The 24,879-nt window shown below is 38.8% G+C and overlaps 1 protein-coding gene across 2 annotated transcripts in view; it reads right to left on the bottom strand.

Moving 5' to 3' along the window:
* astn1 (astrotactin 1) overlaps positions 1 to 24,879 on the bottom strand; it is a 513,900-nt gene that overhangs the window by 14,545 nt on the left and 474,476 nt on the right. For both annotated transcript variants that reach the window (XM_088085587.1, XM_042497522.2), the window contains exons 23-25: positions 10,728 to 10,863; positions 6,539 to 6,639; positions 4,011 to 4,194 (exon numbers count right to left, since the gene is read on the bottom strand). In XM_088085587.1, the coding sequence (XP_087941713.1) occupies positions 4,011 to 4,194; positions 6,539 to 6,639; positions 10,728 to 10,863 (421 nt within the window). The remainder of the gene's footprint in view (positions 1 to 4,010; positions 4,195 to 6,538; positions 6,640 to 10,727; positions 10,864 to 24,879) is intronic.

Raw genomic sequence — 24,879 nt, 5'->3', positions numbered from 1 at the left:
AATGATCAAATTGATCTTAGGTGCTTTTGAGGAACTGGGCCAACATCAATAATGCATCCATAAAAAGTCAGGAAAATGATATCAGTAGTATTTTTGTCCTGGCAGCCATTTATCTGTTGCATTTGTTTTTCCCAACGGTCGAATAATGTCAGAGAGACAAAGTGTTTGACGCCACGGGGAAGTTGTCAGCACTTTCAGACACACAGTGGTGTAGCTGTGAGGCCATTAACCTCCCTGACTGGTAACAATAGAAAGCTTCAGCTTCAGAGTCGTTCCTCACACTGAACCAGATACTCAGGAAAGTCTAATGTTCATTTGATGACTTGGCTAACAAAACATGTTTATACTTCCTTCCCCTGTTGCCAGGCCTCACCTTGAATGCACTTCTCTTCTGCTTTTCCAGCTCTGAGGTGCCTTTATTCACATTAATCACCCCTCCCTTTAACTAAATTGGGGGGCTGTTAATCTAAGTGTATTTTAATGGAACACTTCAGAAGCAACTCCCTCAATTACATCAACTCTTTCCAGCATGGTCCCTATTAAAAACAACCTTTCATTTAGGGCGGGGGAACCCACAGACAGAGAGGGAAACAGAGAGAATTAAGGGAGCCTTGCTTAATCAGTTTCACCTGCCAAAGTGAAAGCGCGGACCACAGACTGCCGTTTATAGGTATATTTTACATCGGACACATGGCTCTGTTTATAAAACATTAAGCTACAATTTTACATTATGGGTACTTATCCAGAGTCTGGGGGGAACATTTGGGGCCCTCCCTGGTTGCGCGTTGCTAAATGGCCCCGGTGATGTCACAGAGGTTAAGCTCACTCGGCTTCCCGGTCAGTTTGAATGAATTTCCCCCGTAACTCTAATTCACACAAACAACTGGCTACAATCAAAGACAGCGCTTTGGAAGCTGGGAGCCGGACATCTGCCCACCTTTGAGAATCAAAATAAGTGTCGGACTCTGCTGAGCTTTAAATGGTGCTGATCCCATGGAGACTTGGCTGTGAGAGCCACTGTACAATGTGGTTTGGGAACAAATTACAGCAGTACTGGCTGAATTGCGTAGTGTCACATTAACACCATTTGTAGCACACATCAAACGTAACACATGCTCAGGGTACATTTGAAGAGGTGTGTCGACTTGGGAGTAAAAGTTAAAAAATTGCCACATTTCTATAGTCAAGATGGTTTGGGGGACTTTATATAAGCCCCTTTCACACACAGTTCACGGTAAATTACTGTGATAACCTTTCAGGCACTTTCATGCCATGGAAATGTCAAAATAGATGGACCAAGGGACAGTCCAGCACAAAAAGTCAACAGAAGATGGGGGCAGAAGATGTTTCTTATTATTTTCAAAAACATGTTCTAATCTTCTTGTGATATTTTTAATATTCAACAAGTTTACAAGATGAGCAATATTTTTTGTTGTTTTTTTGGGATCTATTTCAATCAGAAACAATTAATAGATTCAAAGACATCATCAGCGGAGTCTTGTAATTTGTTCGCTCGCTGCATTTGAAATCCTCTTTCGTAAAACTGACATAACCCTTTACTGTACATGGATTCTAGGATAGCGAAGGAATGACCTGCCCTACTTCTTCTATCACAGGCTAGTACTCGTTGCCTTTGTTGGTTAGACTGGTTGGGTTTAGGCAAGAGGAGTGGGGTTGGTTAAGTTATTGTAAGAATGTCAGGGCAAGCCAATCAGAGGCAGAGTAAAGGGGGCCATTCCATAGCCATTCTAGGATTTGCAAATTTGCTTACTGCATATCCATGTCCCTGCAGTATTTCTGCTTTCATCCACAACACAGCCATACCAGCATTTTCCCTAAAATGTTACTAGATTTTGAGGTGGTAAATTGGCGGTATACAGATTTCCCTGGATATTAATTTCTGCTTCCATTCATACATGACCCAATGCAAGAAATGTTTCTGAACATTACATCCGTGAAAGGGACTTCAGAAAACATTGGATGAAGGTGTTCAGTCAAGAATTGTACATTGTTGGCTACAATGCAATGGGGAGCAAACTGCTTGTGTCTCAAGGGAAATGGACTTTGGGCAGGATTTTGCTTTGCAATGCATCACTTTCAGTCGGTTGCCACTGTTGCTTGGCTAACAAAGCTAAAGTCAGCCCTCTCTGGTGAAGTTCCTAAAGCAGGGATGTTTAAGTTACAAATATGCCGTCAAGCATTGCATCAAAGTAAGGTTTGTGTGATTTGTCCAGATGTTATGGGGCAGATGTACTAAGGAAGAACTTAAATGGCCGAATAGCACCTTTCTGGACATGTCTGTAACTTTTGAAGTTTCTATGATTGGCCAGCTGTGCGGATGTTGAGAGAGGAGCCAAGGTTCAGATTTTACTCTTTAGCTCTCTATTTTTATTCTTGACACATACATTTCTATTGGTTTCATGTGAACAACCCTGTGCAACACTATGAATGTCTTCCGGAAGAGACTGTCTGAAAATAGGCATATTTACACAATACTGTATCTTCCTCCTACCTATGACAACAAACTTTTCATTCCACATTGGACTTTAACTGTTGGAACAACTACAAACACTGATTGTCCAATAATATAGTTGGACAACATGTTCTAAGAGGTTTTGATCAAGTGTACCTTAGTCCTTTACCCGTCTCTCAATACATTGCAGCTTCCATAACATGTTTGTAGCACTCAGCCCCAAGTCCATTCTGTCTTATGAAGACAGAAATCTGTAAAACTGATCACAAACTGGTCATATTCTTTGAAAAACACTAAATAATTTCTTACAACAGCTGCAAACATTGCTCAAACAGGGCAATGCATTATTTTTGCCAGTGGAATAATACGCATTTAATGCACTACAAGTGTATTTTCAGCAGAGCATGCATATGATTCATATATTGAGTCAAAAGAAATTATGGTCATTGCAGTGAAGGAACATCTTATCTGGAGCAACAGTGTGACTCACTGATGCATTCATAACAGTCCCTGAACAACAACAGAGCTCTCTGTCACAGAGGAAGAAGATACATCAGGCTATTGGTTTTGGTCTTTTTGGGGATTTGTAGTTAATGAGAAACAAATACTATCAGAAGAATTATCCTTTAAACTTGCCAGTCAACCTTAGTGACACAAGCTATGATTCAGTCAGCATACGTGATGGTATGTAGGAAGTCTTCTTTGACTAGCTGGGATTGTGAGTGAGGTCAATGACTTATTGTTTGGATGGGAAGAGTTTTGCATGACCAGTGAGGGGTAAAATGGAGCCTATATGTCGCATTAGTCCAGTCCAAATCTTCCATATGTTTTAACAGCATCTGGGTTTTCCCACATATTTGGAATTGCTGGCCAGTATTTCATTCTTAAAAGGATCGTGTGCTCAAATTCAGCTGTAAAGTGGTGTTCACACCAAACCAAGCCAGACCCTGTCTAGTTGCCACTTTTCTTCAATCTTGCAGCCAGGCTGCAAGATTGAAGGCACTGTTACTCTTCAAAGTTCAGAATGACAGATTGCTCTCTCGGTGGGAGGGTAACACACACAAGCACTCACACATCTCTGCAATTTCGGAGACTGACTACAGTGATCACAGTCAACACATTGTTAAAATGGCTCACTCTTTTAGTATTGTGTAACAGTCTGACTTAGGACAGAACTGCAGGGTTTTCCTGACTCAGCCTTGTATATGTATATAGGGTCCTTCTGATAAATTGACCATAAAGTTGATGATCAATTTATTGGAAGGAATGCATATTTCTGATCAGAGGTTATGCATCAGAGGCGTGGGTACCTCTAAAATACACAGTGAATTCCAAATGTTTGACAGTCTTTCACCATCTGTCATTTTCCTTCTTTGCTCACCGCAGATCAGAGCAAAATCTGCCTATAAGTTGATCAATTTCCATCTCCATTTTTTTTCTGTCTATGTTGTTTGTCTTTCTTTTAAAAAATCTGAGCAATTTATTTTTAAGGCAGAAAAATCTGACATGAAAGAAAGGGGTCACATGATCACTGTACCTTGGTCCCAGCTCATCCTCACACCTCCAGGTGAATTCCCCAAAGCTCTCGTAGCGCTGGTTGTAGTGGTAGAGCACGCGGTGGAGTGTGGGAGCGCCCAGATCCATCAGAGTGTTGTAGGCCGTCTGCTGCTCCTTCCCACTGGTGTAACCATTGAACAGGTTGTAGATCTTATCAGCTATTTCTGGAAGGGCAAACACAAGCATGGGTCAACCCTAAACAACCTCACATAGTATCTGCGCTCCAGCTGTTTCAGCAACTTAGCAAAATATTTATTGATGACCTGTTATGACTGCATGTTGCACAAAGAAACAAAAAGAAAAGCAGGAGGATGTGGGTTCACAAAGTTCCTTAAAGACAAGAGAAGTTAGGGGAATCGTACACTGTGTTAGGAGTCATCTTTTGAAGGCAAATTTCGTTCATTTTTGAGTCAACATCAGTTTGATAGTATCCTGGCGAATCTCAAAGACAACATCAGCAAGGACAAGATGAACTTCACAGTCATCGTCAGTGCCAAAGACCGTTTGGCAGTGTGCCTCAGGTAAAAGGTTGATGCTAGCATGGATGGTCCGGAGGGGCAAGGGAGGGACGCTCTGCTGGGATTGGTTATTATATCATCAGTTGACTCATAGCCATATGGAACACTGAATTTGATGAATGTGCTGTTTATCAGAATAGAATGAGACAAGAATAAGCTCATGAACCCCTTGATATCTCCGCCTAAATCCCCTCTGAAAATTTGCAAAGGAACGACCCACCCTACTCTTCTTCTAAATGGCTTGTACTTGTTGCCTTCGTTGGTTGGATTGGTTAGGTTTAGAATGATTTTGATTGTCAGTCAGTACATTTACATGCACATTTAAGTGGAGCTATGGTTATAGCTCGATTAGGCCATTTAGTTGGACTAGTGTCCATAAAAGCATCGGGGAAGAATCGATTTATTGATGGAAGTATGTCCAAGTCCACCACGGCAGGTGGAGACAAGCCCTCCTTCAGCTAGTTGCAATAAACCTATATGATATAGATCGTATCACAATCACAATGTTTATTTACAAAAACTTTGGGGTAGAAAGCTGCTGTACTGTATCTGCTATAGTTTATAATAATTTTCACAGGCTTTACCTTGCTGTGAGACAGCCCTTACCCACGGAGATTTGAAGCTGTTATATCATAAACACCAGACTTCATTCAATTGACTTAACCAAAAAGAAGAGTTATTGGTCTACCGCTGCCTCCATCAGCTGTTGTAGAAGGTAAAGAGGAGTACCGTCCCCCTTAGTTAAGAACAATCCTTATCCCTAACCATCGTGGAGGGCCAACACAACAACTAGGAGCACATGCAAAACGCCTAGTCCAATTAGTGACTAAGGTGTCTACACGACAGAATAGCTCCAATAGACTTGGGTGTGTTTGTCTGATTTTGAGAAATTAGTCAGATTTCAGTCAGGCTACCATGATTACATGTATTTTAAAAGTCAAATTTTAGTTGGACTTACACAATCATTTGACTTTTTCTAGCATATAAACAAAATGACTGTTTTCATCATTCTTCAAATTGCTCTGAAAGTGATCCCAATTAAATTGCTTGAGACTGTTGTACAGATGTGGTCTGAACTCCACCATCCACTTGAGTCAGAATTTGTGCAGAGCAATAGAGAAAATCTATGGGGTCTCCAATAGCAGAAATGTGACACTCTCCCCCTTTTATTTTTCTACTGCAGCCTGACTTTGCAGTTTAGATTAATAAGACAGATGTCATCCAACATGCACGTCTTGGTATTAATAACATTTTCAAATGAATAAATCGTTAACATATCCATGTAAAGCCAAAGTGGTTAAAGATTTCCTGCAAATAGGAAATCATTTTATCATCAGGTGCCCGAGTAGAATGCCCATAAAGTCTGTTCAAAACAGAGCCATAGAGTGAGCATACTGAATTTCACACCATTCATGTACTTCCAGGCATTAAAATCAACCGCCAGTAGTATCACACTTCACTGGTTGGAGTGTTTTTGCATTGACCGATTCAAATCAGAACCGGATCTGCAATAACATCCTTGCCATAAATCTCTCACTAGTACACAGAGTGGCAAAAGATTTCAACTCTGAGTCTTCTTGAATTTTTGACTATACAGAAAGACATTGTTTTATAGTCAATATCCTCATGGAATAGCAGTTTAGTGTCTATAAACAGCCCTACTCCAGAGAGGAAAACTATCTCTCTGTGACTTTACAACCCGCTCTATGAACTGATCTTTAACATCTGGTTTGTGAGGTCTTGAAAAATAACTGCTACCAGAAAGAGCAAACGTCTGCCCTTTGACTCAGCTATTTCATATTTAGTTACAAGAAAACACAGAAACATTATCTTCAGTGTAATCTCTGACCGCCTATATCCCTTTAATACAAAACCTAGATATAGACGTAGCACAGTGTAGATGTTGGAACACGGACCTCATCTCTGTGAGCCACCTGTGATGGTCGCTGAAAGATGATTCACCTTTTTTGACTTTAGCCCCATTCCTCACCTTGTGCTTTGACGTCATCCACAGTTGGACAGGGAGTTTTGATGGTGACCTCACTTGGACTGGAACGCCGGCCTGTGTTGTCTACTGCCCACAGCCGGAACCTAGACGCATAAACACATAAGAATATGTTTAGAAAAGTTGCAGCTGATTGTGAGTGATAAATCATTTTGTCCAAAACCAAAGACATATCCAGCAACGGTGTTTGAAGAATCTACTGCACCAAAATTATATTAGTTTTATGCAATTTGAGTACAAGACTCCCCTTCTTATGGAGATGAGAGCCTGCGTCATCAATACAGGACTTTAACCATTTGAAACCTGAAGTGACATCATATTTCTTGTGCTGCTTTCAGTTGTCTTTCCCAAGTATGAAACCTTTGAACCCTGAAAAATTGGTGTGATTTCTTTCAAAAACATGACACAAAAAGAAAATGAGGAAAACTTAGTAAGAAATGTTCCACGAATTGCAAGAAATTAGTAGAAATTAAAGGGAAAAACTATATTTGTAGGTATTACATTTACATATTTAAAATTATGTCACATGATTATACATTTTTAAGCAATTTTCTCCGATCTTTTCCTTGTTTTCTTTTAAATTTAATTTCATTTAAAAATATATATATATTTATTTTAAACAAATTTTCAGGTAGGTTGTTCTTTTTTATTTATTTATTTTCTTTTTACTAATTTCCTACCAAGCCAATTTGCTAAGGTTTCAAAGGGTTAACTTGTGCCTGACTGACAATCAGCACTTTTGTTCAGAGCTAATAACCTGTCACCACACTGAATGAATATCTCCACCTAGTGAGCAAATCTCAAACTGCATCCACCTGCAGCCCCAAAGATTGAGAAACGGTAGCACAGGTTGCAGGGAAAAAAAATCATCACATTTTTAGCATGGGCCTTGAGATATATATATATATATATATATATATATATATATATATATAGAGAGAGAGAGAGAGAGAGAGAGAGAGAGATATTTTCTATGGATTTAGCTTAAATTACAGATTAAATAAAACTACAGGTATGCATACTTACAGACTTTATATTTTGAGCAACAGATGTTAAACATGTCTTCAAAGACCTTTGATGCATCTGCAGAGCATGTTTCCTGTGTCATGCTTACATAACAGCATGTGCATACCTCTCCCCACACAATGCATTTTCCCCTTATATGGCATAAATCCCAAGCTTTGGAAGGGCTCCTTATGTATAGAAAATATAAGGAGTGTGCAGACAACTGATGAGTGCGACAAGGCCTCAACTGGAGATGAAGGAGATGAATAAGCTGCCAGACAGGATGGAGAGAGCAGGAGCCTCTACTGATGCCAGGATTAAAAAGGGCATGTGTAGCTCAGGCCGCATACATTCAAATGGCTTTCCTGCTTCTTTTTTCTAACTCATTCCCCTTTTTCTTATACTACCCCGATCTTTGCCTCTTTTTTCCTCAATTTCTTTCCCTCCACCTCTTGTTCTCTTTTAAGAAGTGTATGTGGCTTCCCTTCTGGCAGGCTGTCCGTGAGATAAGTGTCTGCATGTGTATGAGAGCATGTGTGTATCTGTGTGCTACATCTTGTTACTGCATTACATCGCACACACACAGACGGAATACAAAATTATTTGACTCTAACATGAAATAAATCCATTTTTTTTAATCATCTTATGAATTTGAAACGTCCTTGTGACTACAGATCCATTTAAATTATTTTTTTAGCCCCAGCCTTGTCCTAAAATTACTCAATTCACATTTAAACTCTACCCGCGAACACTGGAGCAGAAACTCACCTTAGCTATAACTCTTAGTGTAATGTCTAGCTCCTAAATAACCCTGAATTACCTTGGTCAGTAAGCATGTCACACCCAACACATTTAGTGAGTGGTTAGTACAGTATGTGAGGACTTCACTTGGAAATAAACTCACTCTTTCCCTGAGGACTATAAATACATGTGGAGAATAAATTGTGGTCACGAACTTCTGACTTAGCCCTCATTTGACCCACTGGCCTTGTCTGACTTATGATAAGGAAATACTGCAGAATCACTTTGGAAGAATTTAATTACTTGGAATACCTAAGGTAGCGTAGAAACCAACCTAAAGTGTTTAGGTTGACATAAATGGGTTTATAATATGGATTACATTATGTGAAGGTACATCAAAGGTACTATGATTTGAAATATTTAGCACAAACTAATGAAAATAAATAAAATAAATATACTGTTTAAGGGAATACTCAACCCCCCAGATGATCATTTGTATATCAATTACGCATCCAGTGGTACACTGAATACTATAAGAAAATGTTGTTTTTCTCGCATGCCTTCACGGTGAACGAAGAATCCAAAAAGGAAGAGTCTTGATGAATTGAAGTCATAGGGGGCCACATTTATTGACAGCAAAACTATATCATAACATCTGTTTACAAACTCACACCTAACTTGTGCAGTGCCATCCATGTCTAATTTATTCAGTGGCATACTCAGTACTTCAAAAATACATGCATTTTCATTAAAACTGTATTATTCAAAACACTTCAGCATACTTTGCACCAGCACACTACTTGTTTGTGCTGTGTTTTAAATAGGATGCAGTGTTTTAAACAGGAATATTTTAGTGTGAATGTATTTTTTGGGAAGTACAGACCATTCAACTAGATAAACAGGACTTATATTGTACTGCACGAGTTGTGTGAGACTTTGTAAATAATATTTTGATATTGTTTTGCTGTTGTTAAATGCGATCCCCTACTTGCTCAATACATCCAGAATTTTTCTCAATTTTTAGATTCTTTGTTTAGCAGAGGCATGCAACACACATGTTTTCTTTCCATATTAAATACAACACTGGGTGAGAACTTTATATACAAATGATCATTTGGGAGCGAAGTATTTCTCTAATAAATTTCTTACAATGTAGCCTACTTGATTTCACCCCGTTCTGTTGGTTGTGATGCTTGAAAGAGTAAACAGTTTTAGGGAAATTTGCTGGTTTGCTATTTTACCCACAGTCACATAACAAGATCAATTCCATTTGTTCAAGACAGAGATGGCTAAGTGAGGTGTGTAGCCTAGCTTAGCACAGAATGTCTATTTTTTCAACAACTAGCTAAAAAAACAAAAACAAACAAAAACACCCCAAACAAACAAAAAGTCAGAGATTACTTCAAACTGTCAAATTTGTGCAAATAAATTTTGCTACAAGTTCAAAGTGAATGCTAATGGGCTTCTTTTGGTCAATGTTAGCTTCACATGTTGAAGCAAACTACTAGTTCAAACACATGGTCTCTCTCTCTTTTTCTACATTTTTTAAAGACACCAACTTTTAAATGTGACACTTTGGTGATGTCGGAAAGCAGCTTTAAAGGAAATCGATTAGCTACTGTATTTCCCCCTGCTTAAATTGGTGCTAAATTTAGTTAGGCTAAACACATTAGCTAAAAGCACACAGAAATCATCTTGCGAGCTAAAGTTACAGCTAGTATCTGCTTTATCCTGTTTGTGGCAAATTACATTTTATTGTCTCCCAATTCCATAATACCATGGGAATTGTAAAATACTACAACCAAAAGTGGCCTCATGCACATATATTGTTTTTGCAGTTAGTAAACAAGAACTCATACGATCCCGTTTTATTCTGACAGGAAATGATGCAATTTGTGCAACATAAGGCGTCAATCAAACCAGGACTTTGACTGACACTGACAATTAAACTTCATAAAGAGAAAAGCAAACATTTTTCCAAAGATGATTCCTTGTTTGTACTCATTGGTCTTTCTGGAGCTGTCTCACCACATTCGCAATTACTCTAATCTCCTCCAGCTGTGTGAGTACATTTGAGTGAGTTTGACTATTTCCTTTGTGCAATGCATTGTGGGACAATTGCTTTCAGCAGCAGCACACTGAAAAAGCAAGTACTTTTAGTATGAATAGTTAACTTTTTGAGTATGCTTTTACTAACTTTCTACTCCTGAACACTATACAGCAAGAAATGTTTAAAACGATTCAACAACTATATTATCACAAATAAAGTGAGGCAGGGATTTGCTTTACCTTCAATCGAAACACATCTGACAGTGCAGGAGCTTCTTTTACAACTAATTTGGACTGAGATCTGGGAACTGGGTCTGTTTAGTTTATATCATGTTGCTTAGTTTACATGTTCATGAGAGAAAACAAGAGTGTGACTTACATGTATGTGGTGTCAGGCTCCAGGCAGCGAATGATCATACTGATGGAGGAGGACAGGAGGTTAGGGATGTCCCCTAGCATCACACATGGAGACCTGGCCCCAGACAGGATGTCATCCACAAAGCTCAAAAGGGTTTCTGTGGCAGAGAGAAACACATCTGTGTTGAGAAGTTATAATTCATCCAAGGACTTCATCTGAACATGATAAATGGACACTTAAAGAAGACACTTGAAATGTAATGATTAAAAGTTTAGGGATTTGTTCTCAAAACAGTTTTATTTCTTGTCTATTTTCTCGACTTTCTCTTTTTAAAGGGATAGTTCAGATTTTTTTTGAAGTGTGGTTTAATGGGGTATATATCCATAGAAGGTTTATTATATACAGTAGATGTCAGTCGGCACGCTTCCAGATTAGAGAAGCAGGCAGGAGTCCAACATGAAAGCTTAGCAATCTACTGCTGTGGATGGGACAACAAAACAAAAAATATTTTAACAATCTAAAAAAGTCCCACCTAAAACAATCAATATCAGTTTAAGCGTAAGCAAAATTAAGAGTATTTTCTCTGCTTTACCTTAGTGTCACACAGTGATTTCCAAATGGAAAACTATGCTGTTATGTCACTCTCTTCAAAGACAGACTCCATTAAGAAAAATGTAACTTATTTAAACACAAAGTCTGCTGGTGTATTGCTACCTCAGGAATATAGTTTGTTTGTGTTACTGTGTGACTTGGGCGTTTGAAAGGATAAGTTTGGATCCACCAAAGTCACACAATTACACAAACTAACAAGACGATCAAAGCAACCGTAGATCATCAGCTCCCGTGTTCAGATAGCTAAAATTACTGTTTTTTTCAATAGAGTCTGGTGGATTTGACAAGAGCAAAGATGATTAACTGAAGTAGTTAACAGCGTCCTTGCCAAGATGTGCTGTCCAAAGGAAAGGTAAAATGGTGAAAATACTATTAATATAGCGTACACTTAAACAGATATACATTTTTGGGGTGGGTTGTTTTTTAGGTTGTGAAAATAGCCTGTGTGTTGTTGCTGACCCCCATTCACAACCGTACATTGCTTCGCTTCTGTGTGGATCTCCAGCCTGCATCTCCAAACTGGAGGCATTCCGACTGACATCTACTGTACATAATACACGGACTATGGATGAGTAATCTATACAACCCTTCTATAAATCAGAACTATGCCCTTAAGAACTTTTCCACTAAGAGCAGTTTTGCCCAGATACAAAAATCTTAATTTACGTCAAAAGCTATTATTTCCACTTGACAACAGTATGCCTATATTAAGCAAACATTTTGCATGATTGAGTGACTTAACACATTTTAAGGTACTAAAGTAAATGCTACATACAGCATGTACAGGACTGGGATATGCCTGTTGCGTCTAGTTTAATACAGCTTGACATTAGACACTGCTGCACTGTAAACAGACACCTTAACGAAATGTAAAACAGGTGTTGTGCTCTACTAAGACACGCACACTGTAAGTACAGTTTGTACATGAAGGGCCTGTCTATGGAAGTGAAAATGTCAGGTGCTGTTTTTAATAGTTCTAGTGCTGATTTTTATTTCTTTTTTCATGGGCAGAGAGTCTGTCAACCGTGAAAATGTCTTCCTTTAATATCACGTGTGACAATGACATTTTATTGAATGAATGACCAGATACAAGCCTAGTCAGATACATTTAACAGCAGGAATCAGGTTGTCAAACACACTTGCTGAGTGAATGAAAGCCATTAACTTTCATTCACTCTGAGGAATGCAAAAAGAACAGAGTGTTCAGTGTCACACAGTCCATTCAGTGACCTTTACTGTTGCAGATGGGTGTTCAAGGGCACCTTAATGCTCGATGCTGAGGGAAAAGAGTTTTACTCATTCACTGTCCACCCACTTTACCCCAGCAGATTCAAAACACCAAACTTTAGCTAAAAACTTTTTTTCTCACCTCTAGTCTACCACCGTTTGCATAATCTGCAATCGTCTGGACAGCTTAAAAAAAAAAAAGTCTTTGACGTCATCTACAAGGTTATAAAAACAACACACACATTAAGTAGGTGTCAAAACCTTAAAAAAAAACCCCAATAAAATAAAGGTGAAGAGAAACTCTTGCGTAAAACAAATTTACAATACACTATTTTTAGTTTACATGTGTAACACGATTAAAAAAAGGAACTTTGGGCAAAGACACTGGGTGGTTTTAACTATCAGCATTATCTACCTATGACAAAAGGTTTGTAAAATAGAGACTGTTTACAGAGTAGTTTTCAGTTTAGTTTTATCAAATTTAGTCATTGCAGAGATGAGAGTAGCGTATATACACATGTACATAGCGACCACCCACCTCAGCAGGGGGGTTACCATATTACCAGTGATACCCCACCAACCACGTGCAAAGTCTGGCTCCAAGCAGGGTGCCAGGAGGCCCTCCAACCATTTTGTTATTCACAATGAAAATAAAGTGATTCATTTTGGGGTATTTTTTTTTTCTTACCTTTTGTATACATAAGCTGCCAGAGTGCATAAAAGACATCGACATACAACATTTTTGTTTATCTAAAAGAGTGCCCGTGCAGGATATGGGACCTAAAATCTTAAAAATGTCCAGAAATCTAGAAATGCCCTAGAAATGTTCTAAAATCTTAGAAACATCCTTCAAATTCTTTAAACATCCTAAAATCATGGAAATGTCCTAAAAAAAATCCTAGAAACGTGCCCAAATCCTAGAAATTTACTAAAATCCAAGAAATATCCTAAAACTCTTGAAACATGGTAATATCCTAGAAATTCCCCCAGAATCTTAGAAATGTCCTAAAATCCCAGAAACATCTTAAAATCCTACAAATGACTTAAAATCCTAAAAATGTCCTAAAATCTTAGGAAACTCCTTAAATCCTAGAGACATCCCCAAACCCTAGAAACATCGTAATATCCTAGAAATGTCCTAAAATCTTAGAAATGTCCTAAAATTCTAGAAACAGGTAAGGGGTTGCTGGTCTCTGGCCTCTTGTCATTTTACAAAAGTGAACCCCAAGTAAAGCAAGTTGATTACTCCTTCCATGTACCTTCCTAAAACTGCAAAATCCCAGTTACAGTATTTCATATAATCTATGGTATTAATTGCACATAGGAGATTTTTGTTCTCTGACGTTAGCTTTTTAGGCAGATCCTCCTTCACAGCGAATGGTTTAGTTCCCTGAGGAGATGCACTGCCTTTAAAAATCAACTCAGAAAAAAAAGCTCCTTCCCTTGCTCTTGTTCCATACCTTAAGCCAGGATCTAGATAATTATGCACAAGCACAACTAAAGATGTAAATGAACATACCAGGCACATTATTAAATTTTTTCAGGAAGATAGCTGCAAGCTAACTAGAGGGAAAGACGGAAATGATGACTATGGTGTAATGTTTGTTTACAGTGTTCATCGGCAGCTGAGGCACCACAGGGTTTCACAGTGCTGATCAATGCCAGACCAACGTTACCTCAACAGGTGCAAAGGTTCCAAACTCTTTTAACACGCAAGGTTGTCCAGTGGTGTTTTGGTCTGTGAAAACACCAGTGGTGGAAAGTAAAGCAGCACATTTACTCAAGTACGAAGACTAAGTCCATTTCAGGCTGTTTTGTATTTGTATTCCCAAACAATTCAGAGGGAAACATTGCATTTTTTTTTATCTCGTACATTCATGTAAAGTAGACTTCATTATTGATTCAGAGTGGATGTTTGTGCCAAATTCGGAAAAAAAATCCATCAAGGTGAGCTATTATGTTATGCTATATTATGTTCGCAAGTATAAACTAGCAGGAAGGTTACAGTGGTATGGGCTTTTGGCCCACCAAAATCTAATCAAATCTTGGTTGTGTCCAGTTGGATGTTTGGGCCAAATTTGAGTGAAGCAGCTATAGCTACATAGATTGTGACAGTGCACCTCATGTAAATAGCATGTATTTTTTTTCAATATGCCAAATATGGTAGAAGGGATTATAGTATTATTATAGTATAGGGATCATTTGGTAGAAAATACTAAAAATAACAAATTCCAGAAATAATTCAATGCATGTTTTTAAGCTTTGTTCAAAAAATTGCAAGTTGAATGGGTTTCATTGGTGCATTTTTTGCACTTAACAGTATGAATGTAACAATTCTGTTTACACAGTGTATCTTATTGTAGACAAGATTAAACAAAAATACACAATCTTGCCAAAATTCATGCCATATGGATGAACACAGCCAAAATTATCAAAAAACGAAGAATGAAAAGAGCGTAAAATGCGCCAAACAGTCCACAGGGGTTAAACCGGTGTCATAGTGTAGCCTTTATTACATCAGTGTGTTACTGAAGTAAAATTTCGATGCAAGAGTTTTACGTGTAATGAGGTACAGTATCCTTAAGTTGAAGGAGTGATGGGTACAGTATACCACCTACCAACCACTACACCACTGAATCAAGGATAACACCTGAGACTTGAGAGAGAAGCAACCCTCTGACCTCCAGCCCTCCTCCTCCATCACCTCCTCGTCAGGGCTTCTCTTCTGTTCCCCAGGCTGCTGGTGACACATGCAGCCAGCTATGTTTTCCCAGCTGGCACTGCGTACGTCAAAAGGGCATCTGGCCACCGAGGTGTGTGTTTCACTGTAAGGGGAAAAACCTTCTGCTTGGAAAAGCCAAGTCTGCGTGTGTGAGTGTGCGAAGGTGTTGTGAAGTGATGGGTGCTGCTCTGAGGTGGTCATCTGTGACCCTCTACTACACAAGCAGTGCCTGTCTATGTGTATTTACACAATATGTGTGTGAAGTGATGGACGTCCCGAGGTGGTCACCTGCGCCTTTCCTCAACAAGAGCTTTCCCTCTCTGTGTGCCTTCGTGTGTGTGTGTGTGTGTAAATATGTGTATGTGTGAGTGATGGATGCTCCGAGGTGGTCACCTATGTCTTCCCTGTCGACTCTGGCCGGTGTCACCAGCTGGTAAACAGCAGGCCGGGTGCCACGGAGTCATGGAGAGAGAGACTGAGGATGAAAAAAAGGTGTGTAGCAGCTGTCAGAGAGAGGTGTTTACCGAGCACAGAGACTGACACGCGAGTGAAAGATATAAACAGTGCTGGAGATGTAAATGAAAAGTGACATTGTGAGGCTTTGCACCACTTAGCATATTAATTGCAAAGCCGTTTGGAATGTCTATCTAGCGTGTAAGGAGGCGTATAAAAAGGAAACTGTTTGAAACTTCGCCGGAGAACGCAGTTTGGAAATATGTTGAGTAATTCTCTCAATATCCGAACAAGTTGAGCTCTGAATGGGAAATTGCGACTAAAATCAATCTTCATATTCAGTTACAGTCTGTCTGAGCAACATAAGCTATTCAGTTTGGATTTGTGGATGTAGTAACTACACTGTAAAATCTGACAAGTTGATCTTACTTAAAATAATCTTGGAAAGTGATTGCCTTGAAAAGGGGGAAAACTAGGCTATTAATCTTAATTTTTGTTTACTTTATATCAAATTTTTAAGTTCACTAATAATTTAGCTGTATTTACTTAATTATTTGTATTTAATTTTAACTTAAAAATGACAAGAGAAATAACTTTGTTCTTTTTAAGTGTTGGCAACTTCAGTAAACCAAGTGAATCTGGACTTAACTTGATCATGACAAAGATGTGTTTGCAAATGGTGAAGTTAGATCTGGGAGTTCTCTTATGTTAACATTTGTAAGAATACACAAAAACATATGAGCAACCAGCAGAATCCAGATATATATATATATATATATATATAGCACAGTTAACTTGGCTTACTGAAGTTGCCAACACAAGAACAAAGTTATTTCACTTGTCATTTTTAAATTGTAACAACTTCCCAAAATTAAGTAAACATAACTAAATTTAAGTACACCTAACAATTAGATATAAAGAAATAGATATATTTACTTACATTTTTTAAGGTAATCTGTTAGATGTTTTTAAGTTAAATCATCTTGTCATATTTTATTATGCACGGATGGTTAGGATTAGGGAAAAGACGCATCTGTTAAGGTGTAAAAAACAGACATCAAATTCAGGCAGGAAGCAAACACTGGCCTCCCACATGAAAGTCTGGGGATTGTTGGACCCATGTACTGCCCGTCCTCCTTTTATTACGTCATATTTGGCAGCAATTTGAGATGATGTTGTTCTATGGGGTGTCATGCAGACACAACAGATTCCGTCTGTTTTATCAAAAGATGCCAACCGGCCGCATATCAGGCTTCCGCGGCGGGTGCCATCCGGCCGCCCAGCAGCGTAAAATAACACTGGAACTGTTTCTGCCTACATCCAAATTCTCAGCTGATGCCGTCCGGACGTTATGATTTCGTAAAGTTGTTGCATCTTAAAAATGGCAAATGGAATAAGTGTTCGCAAACGTTAGCAAATTCAGTAAACCAAATTAGCTTGACTTAACTTGATCATCTCAAACTTAAGAATTAGATGTAAAGCAAACATAAAGTAAGACTATTAGTAATATTAACTTACATCGTTCAAGGTAATCGGTTTCCTAGGTTTTTAAAAAGTAAAATCACCTTGTCAGAGTTCACAGTGTACTGTATTTTGCACTGACTGTGTTTGCCACAACTGCCTCATTCTGCATGCCTTTATGAGGTGAACTAGAGGACCCGTAATACAATCAGTATAAGAACTGATGTACTCTTTTTCTTAAGCATTCATGGAGCAAATTCAGTTTCTAGCTTTTTATTATTTCCCCTCTCAGCTACAGCAGAAAACAAGAAAAACACAGGACAGAAAGGGGTTAAACAGTTTCCTGTGTTTGTTTTTCTGTCACAATTCACTGTGAGAGCGCTGATTCTAAGGGCTTGGTACATTAATAGATTGACAGCCTGTTTCTTTTTACTTCACCTCATGATCACTGCAGCTGAACAATGGAGCGCTTTTTGAACAGGGCTTTAATGAGTGAGCCAGCTACAGTATACTGTATTGTTTCTTTATATTGACCTCAACAGATGTTCCAATTTAGATGAAAAAGCTTGATATTTGATATGACCCCTCAAAAAAAAAAAAAAAACCCCAAAAAACAAATGCGTTTCTCTAATAAGGTTTCCCTATTGTCGACATTGTCTGTCGGATGGATGGGTGGTTTATTTACATTGTGATTCTCTACACTATAAAATCTGACAAGTTGACTTAATTTTAAAAAAAAATCTAGGAGAGAGGGTGCCTTGAAAAATGTAAGTAAATATAGCTGTCTAAGTCTTAATTTATTTGCTTTATATCTAATTGGTAAGTGTAATGTAGTCATATTTATTTGTTTTCATTAGGCATATTTTACATTCGCAGTTTCAATTGCAGTTTGAAAGTTAATGGAAATCCATCTAGTGACTACATTTTTTAAGTATGACATCTTTTACTTCAATATAGGACTATCTGATGGCTGATAGACATGAAGATTCCCCCAGTAAAAACATTATCGATTTTGTAAAGTTGTTGCAGCTTAAAAATGACTGATTTTATTTAATCAATCTATCTAAGTTTTAGCAACTTAAGTAAACCAAGTATACTGTGATAGATATATGTGTATATATTCTACCCGTTGCATCTGCCGGTTGTATTTTATTAACATGTTCACATAACAGAACTCACAGATCTCCTAATTTATTAGCAACTTATTATTGGCAAAAATCCTCTTTTTCATGATCAAGTTTAGTCAGATTAACCTGGTTTACTGAAGTTGCCAACACTTGGCAACACTAACTCTACTTACTAATCATTTTTCTTTTCAAATCGTGGTGGCTCAATAAAGTTTTGTCGTGTTGAATGGAAAAGCTGTTGATAAAGATGATATACTGCAAGCAGATTCTTAGGTTTAGCATGAAGCCAATATGAGGCTTTAACAGTCTCACTTACAAAACTCGAGTCAACTAGCAGGATGTCTCCTTCTGCTGCAGGGAGGATGGAAATGCTGTGCAAAGAAACATGATAGGGCAGTTTGTTGAAAAAAATAAGTAGCTTTTGAAGATGCGCACTCAGTTTGACTAACTCAGATTGCTGGAGCTTCGTATGAACGTGATCATGTTAAAAGACATCGACAGTTGGTCAGAGATGAGATGTAAACCGTCCTCTCTGGTGTTGAACTCTGATGCTTTTTACACCCATTCATTCACAACAGCCTCTGCTCAGAGAGAATACGAGCAGTCAGACTAATAGACAGGTTGTAAATAGACCCAGATTAGCCAAATTTATTAGGAAGACAGAATGGAGACGTACGGTGAATCTGATGTAAGCATCCATTACAGTTTACAGACTGGCCCCCTGGTTCAACTTTAACCTACAATACTTGTTCTTAGCCTGCTCGTTCAGACTCCACTGCAGCAGTGTCAGTGTGTTCCCAGATCTCAGAGATTTGCTGAGTACGAAGTGAACTAAAACATAAGACCCCAAGTCGTGATACACAGGAATTCTCCTGCTGTCCAGAAAATCCGTTATATTGCTCTCCTGAACCATATTTCATGTTTGGCTTCGCCTCAATCAGTGATGTCAAGGCACGTACTTTGCCTTTGGCAGTGTCAGACGGACTGTGATTAAAAAGTTGTTAGCCAAGTACAGATGGGTGATCCATTATCACATACTCACATCTCTGTGTGCTCTCACTCCCAAACCACTTTCCTCACATGTTGTAAAGTTGTGCAGGAGAAGACTCAAAAACCGACTGAACCCTTTAACAAGCTCAAAGTCACAAGCTCATTAAAACACAGCGTTGGTGCAGATATGGGTGTCTGAAAATATGAAAGGACCTTGGAGCCTTTGGATCTTTTTAGACTGTGGTGGACTCATAACATTATTACTCTGTGGGCTCAAAAGCTGCCATCCATCCACTCTTTATCTGTCCGATCTTTCCTGTCAATCCTATCTTCCCTGCCTATAAAAACCACCTGACGCAGCAGAACTCCAGTACCCAGCCCAGTGAAAACAGTTTGAGGATCCCTGCTGTGCACTGTCATGGCGAGAGGAATGCTTTATGTGGGTGGCCTGCTGGCCAGGAGAACATCAAGTGCACCTAAGTCGACTACATCAAATATCTCAGTCAAAGGAGACGTGTAACTCTGCAAACACTGTGTGCTGCCATGGCATTTATGGACACGACTCAACATCAGTTGGATCAGAAAAAAATACATAGAAACAAAATGTTTCTCTAGTGCCTTGATTGCTGACAGACAGCTAAAAAAATGAAATTGATTCTGGAAGCGAATCAGAGCAGTACTTCATCCTTGACGGCTGCTGACTTGGCCAGCGTGTGACAGGTACTGTGAACTTGAAGAAAACAGTATGTGAGGAATTCAGAACTTTTGCAGATTATTTCATTTATAGGTGTAATTCCTGAGCCGTTGTATCATTGTTAATCTCTGCCCAGGTTGCAAAGTGATTGTTGTGATTGCAATTCCTCTGAATAGATGCATAAACCTCCCCAAGAAATCTACAACTTTACCAGGGCAAAGATTTACAGTGAGCCACAGTACAAAAAGGAAATCCATTTCTCATTGTTGAATCGACTCTAAAGCCATTATTATCCATCAAAATCTTTATAGTCTTTATGTTTAGTGAGAAAAAAAAGTAATCGTATAAAGGGAACAGATTGTGGCAAAAAAGCAGCTGAATGACACCTTGAATCCAAAAAGGAAATTGGAGGTCTGATGATTTATCCCATCTTGGAAGAGACTGTTGGCGAGAAACAATGAGCACATTTTGCATAGTTTTTCAAAACATATTGAAATGTATTTTCTCTCAGCTGGTGTAACAGGCTGTGATTTCCACCATCCAAGGAACATGATGCCGCATTTAATTTTTACTGCGCAGGGCAGCCAGCTCATCCTGAGATGATCTGGTTCATAGGCTGTTAAAGGTTCCGTTGGTAGCGGTTGTAAATCTGTCTTTTCAGCAAAATCAGTAAATCTGCTTGGATAGTTACTGATTGGGCATCAAAGATTTCAGGAAGCCACTTTCTGAGATACTGTTAAAGTTCAACTAAAAATATGATACTGAGAAAAACTGTTGTTTGATCATTTAAAGCTTACAACTAAAGGCACAGATCTGCTTGTTTTTGCACAGGCTTTCGAACCAACAAAACTACTGGAAATCAGACAAACATCCATGAAATTGCTCCTTCATGCTACAGTTAGATTAAGATTTCCAATGTTGGGGTTTTCATTTGGAAAAGCAGTGGATGAATTACTGTGGCTCAGATCGGCTGTGGATGATAAACATTTAATGAAAGTAAATAATGATAGCAATATTAATTGACCACACTCTAAATTTCACTCTCAATCAGCACTGTTAGATCACAGCTTGATGACTGTAACTAGGCATGGCAGACCTGTCAAGCTTCAAATTTCTCTACATGGTATAAAATGTGCATGGGGTTCTAATAATTATGATTGCTTATTGTTTTTTAGCATTTCCAAAACCAAAAACACAAAAGTAAAACTGTAAGGAATGGATTAATCTGTGTGTTCTATCTTCTACTGAAAGTTGCAAACTTATTTCAAGTTATTCATTTTGCATGTCATTTGCCCAATGTAACCTTAAAGAAATAGAAATAAAGAAAGGCTGAGGTAGACGTGATAAATGTTGATAACTCATAGCAACTGACCTGGCTGTTTGAAAAAGAAACATTTAGATAGAAACTTATTTTGAGAAAGCTTGGGACATGAGAAAGGGAGCACTTTTCCACCAGGTGTACTATGTGTATTTAAGTATTTTTATTTGCCTATTTATTGAGTTTTTGAATATATTTTAGTTTTTTTTTTCTTGGTCAGCTGTAATTATGATGTTTGACCAGCATTACCGTAAGCAGTTTTATGTAATTAAACATGTATAGTGGATTATTGTTCTCTTTAATGTAAAGGTGTCTAAAAATCCCATGGCGGCTGGGCCACTAAGTGGCATGAAACTAAAATAAAATCATTAATTCATTCATACACTGAACAGATAGACCCAGGCACATGGGCATGCAAAGATATACAGAGATACAAACAGTACTAATATTACTGCCTTGTAGTTGTATGCCTCCGCTAAACAGACAAGTTGCATATACAGTTTACATCCATGTCTGTAAAAACGTGGATGCACCCGAACACAGGTTTTCATTTTATCATTTATTTAAATCATTTATGTGCAAATTAAAAGAGGCGTGAAGGAAAACACACCTAAGACCTAGAGCAGAAGATACAGAGCATGACCAAAGGTACCACCAAATTAATTGTGTCTTCAAAGATACCGGGTTTATATCAGGTGAAGTAACACTGAGTCCCATTTGCAATGGAAAATCATGTTATATGCGAAGCAATACGATGACACACACCACGGAGACCCAGTTTTCGTGGGGGAGAGCCACAACTCTGAGGAACTTGTCATTCAGCTGGAGTTGTTTACCCTCAGCATTCTTAAAGTATGATTTGTTGGAAAAACCAATGATTGCCAGGAGACTGATGTGAGTTATGGGATGTCTCACCTTTTGAAGTTCTGCCTGCTGTCGTCAGTTCAGTTGTGCAGACCCTAAGTGTGCGTGTGTGTGTAGCCCCTTCCAGCCAATCCACTGCTGTTTTTCTCTGCTTCTTAATGGAAAGGACAGGTGCTTTAAAGATGATAATGTTTTTACTGGGGGAATCTTAATGTCTATCAGCCATCAGATAGTCCTATATTGAAGTAAAAGATGTCACGCTTAAAAAATGTAGTCACTAGACGGATTTCCATTGACCTTCAAACTGCAATTGAAATTGCGAATGTAAAATACGCCTAATGAAAACACGTTCATTTAAAAAAAGAACAAAAAAACCCTCCTATTTATCACAAAGGTTTTTTTTCACTCAAGAGGTGGTATTTCTAGCAATTCAAAAAAGCTGTTTTTCACAAAAGTGCAATGGACACACCTCTTCTATGACTGTGCACTTGTCGGTAGGAACTGGCCTCCTCATGATGCAGCAGGCACTATAAGAGGTGTTATGCATCACATAACTCTTCAACTTGAGCAGATCATTCAGAAGTTTTGAATCCACAATTCCTCTGTGAAATCGTGAACTATCACCTCCCAGAAATTCCTCATACGTGGCAGCTGCATTAATCGCTGGCATAACACGCCTACGTCACCTTCCATTGGAAATAACGACGGCTAGTGTGGTGGCTTCTATAGAAATAAACCTGCCGATGTTTTGAACATCTATCACCATGCTTCTTGGAATGTTATTGCCATAGGAGAAGTAGGAAAACATCACTCAATGGAAATGCAGTCGTCTCGCAATTACGTTTTATCAACATTTCGAAAATATGGCTTAAGTTTTGCACAAATATGTAATAGAAACCTGCCTACTGAAATCCTTTCTTATATACTGTATGTTTTAAGTCGTGTCACTTTGTCACACCAAGCTTTTTGATAGCCTGTGAAGATGCTACAGCACATCCAAAATAAGTTAACAAACCCTCCTTATGATATTGTTTTTCTCAAATCCTATACAGTGTTTTGAAAGCCATTCATTACACTGTGTTTTTAACAGACTCGGAAGCTCATTTAGTGATCGCTGCAGTGTTCTTCTGAACATCAAAATGGCAACTGAGATGTATTTCATAATGTGACAAGGTTAACCATGCCCCAAACATGAATGCGGACTGCAATTTAATTTTTTTCTTTTTCTTCTTCCTGCTATGATAGCACCATGTTTTGCATTGAAATCAGTCATCCACTTATGCAGGAGTCAAGTTTAGAGAGGCAAATATCATGAACTCGGTGAACTAAAAGGAGGGGGCAAAACAAGAGCGAGGCACAGAGAGGGAGAGAGCTAATGGGAAGTTTACAGAGCTGCACTCCACACACACACACACACACACACACACACACACACACACACACACACACACACACACACACACACACACACAGACACTGCCTGTAATGGTAAACACTTCAGCCTAAATGTTCTCCACTCCTATAACAGGTTTCACTACAGGCTGCCTGGGAATTCATCCACTTCTGTTAAAGCAGACAGCTTCCTTGTAACTAGCTGTAATTGGCAGCTGCGCACACACACACACACACACACACACACACACACACACACACACACACACACACACACACACACACACACGCACACACACACACACAATTGGCAAAAGCCTTAACAAGCAACATCTGGATTTGGTTGTCTACCTTTCCATTGAATAAAAGGCAAAGCGAGCAGCAACACAACAACAACAGATCACCGACAAACCCGCCACTGTTGTTTCTTGGCACTTCAGCGCTGGTCACAACCACTACCAGACCATGTGGATTGGCCACACAGAGAGGACTGTTTTTAACTTTTGAAGAACATCTTATATGATATGAAGGGGTAATTGTGGAGGACCAGAAGGAGGAAGATAAGGAAGATGAGGACAAAGAACATGAGATGTCTTGAAGGTCTCTCAAAAAATGCCTTGTGTGAAAAAAGAAGGACCAACCCTCCAATCTCTGAGTGTTTTCTCACAATTTCTGACTGATATGTGTGCTGCCGAGCTGCCATGTGCGTCACGGCAATGTAATTTATAGAACATTACATCTTCAGAGAGGCGATAAATTGTTTTATAATTTGATAGAAGTGCGTCTGACCAAATTGATAGCAGTTGCTGTGAGAGTGCTTTGCACGCCAACCGTGAATTTAGCCAAATAGGTCAATAAAGGAATGAAACACCTTGGACAAAGGCGGATACAACAGTCTAATAGACAAGCATGGCCGTCATACCTTGTGAACAACTAAACAGTTACAAAACAATGAAACTAAACCTGCATGCCCGCATATTAGTACAAGTGGGTTATTTGAGGAAGGTCAGGATGTTGGCTTCTCTTTACATAACTGTTTTCTTTCATCACTCTTACTTCCTTCTTTCCCACTTTGCCTTTTTTTCTCACAAGTTGTCTAGATTGAGCTCCCCTCTCTCATGAGCAAATTACTTTTTTTTAAAGCGCTTCTGGAGTGTTTAGGCTGTCCGTCAGTCATTCGTCTCACGCAACCAGCTCCTAGTTCTACAAATGTGTCAGCTCACACCGATTTCAGTGAAGCACAAACCCCAAAATGAGTCACTCAAATCATGCAGATTTCAAGCTTTGTATGAACTCGTGAACTGAACTACGAC

This window comes from Plectropomus leopardus, chromosome 12 (assembly GCF_026936395.1).
Source record: "Plectropomus leopardus strain MGB_pleo_1.0 chromosome 12, ASM2693639v1, whole genome shotgun sequence".
Classification (NCBI taxonomy): Eukaryota; Metazoa; Chordata; class Actinopteri; order Perciformes; family Serranidae; genus Plectropomus; species Plectropomus leopardus.
The sequence above is the reverse complement of the archived record's forward strand: the minus strand, read 5'-3'. Positions and strand labels throughout refer to the sequence as shown.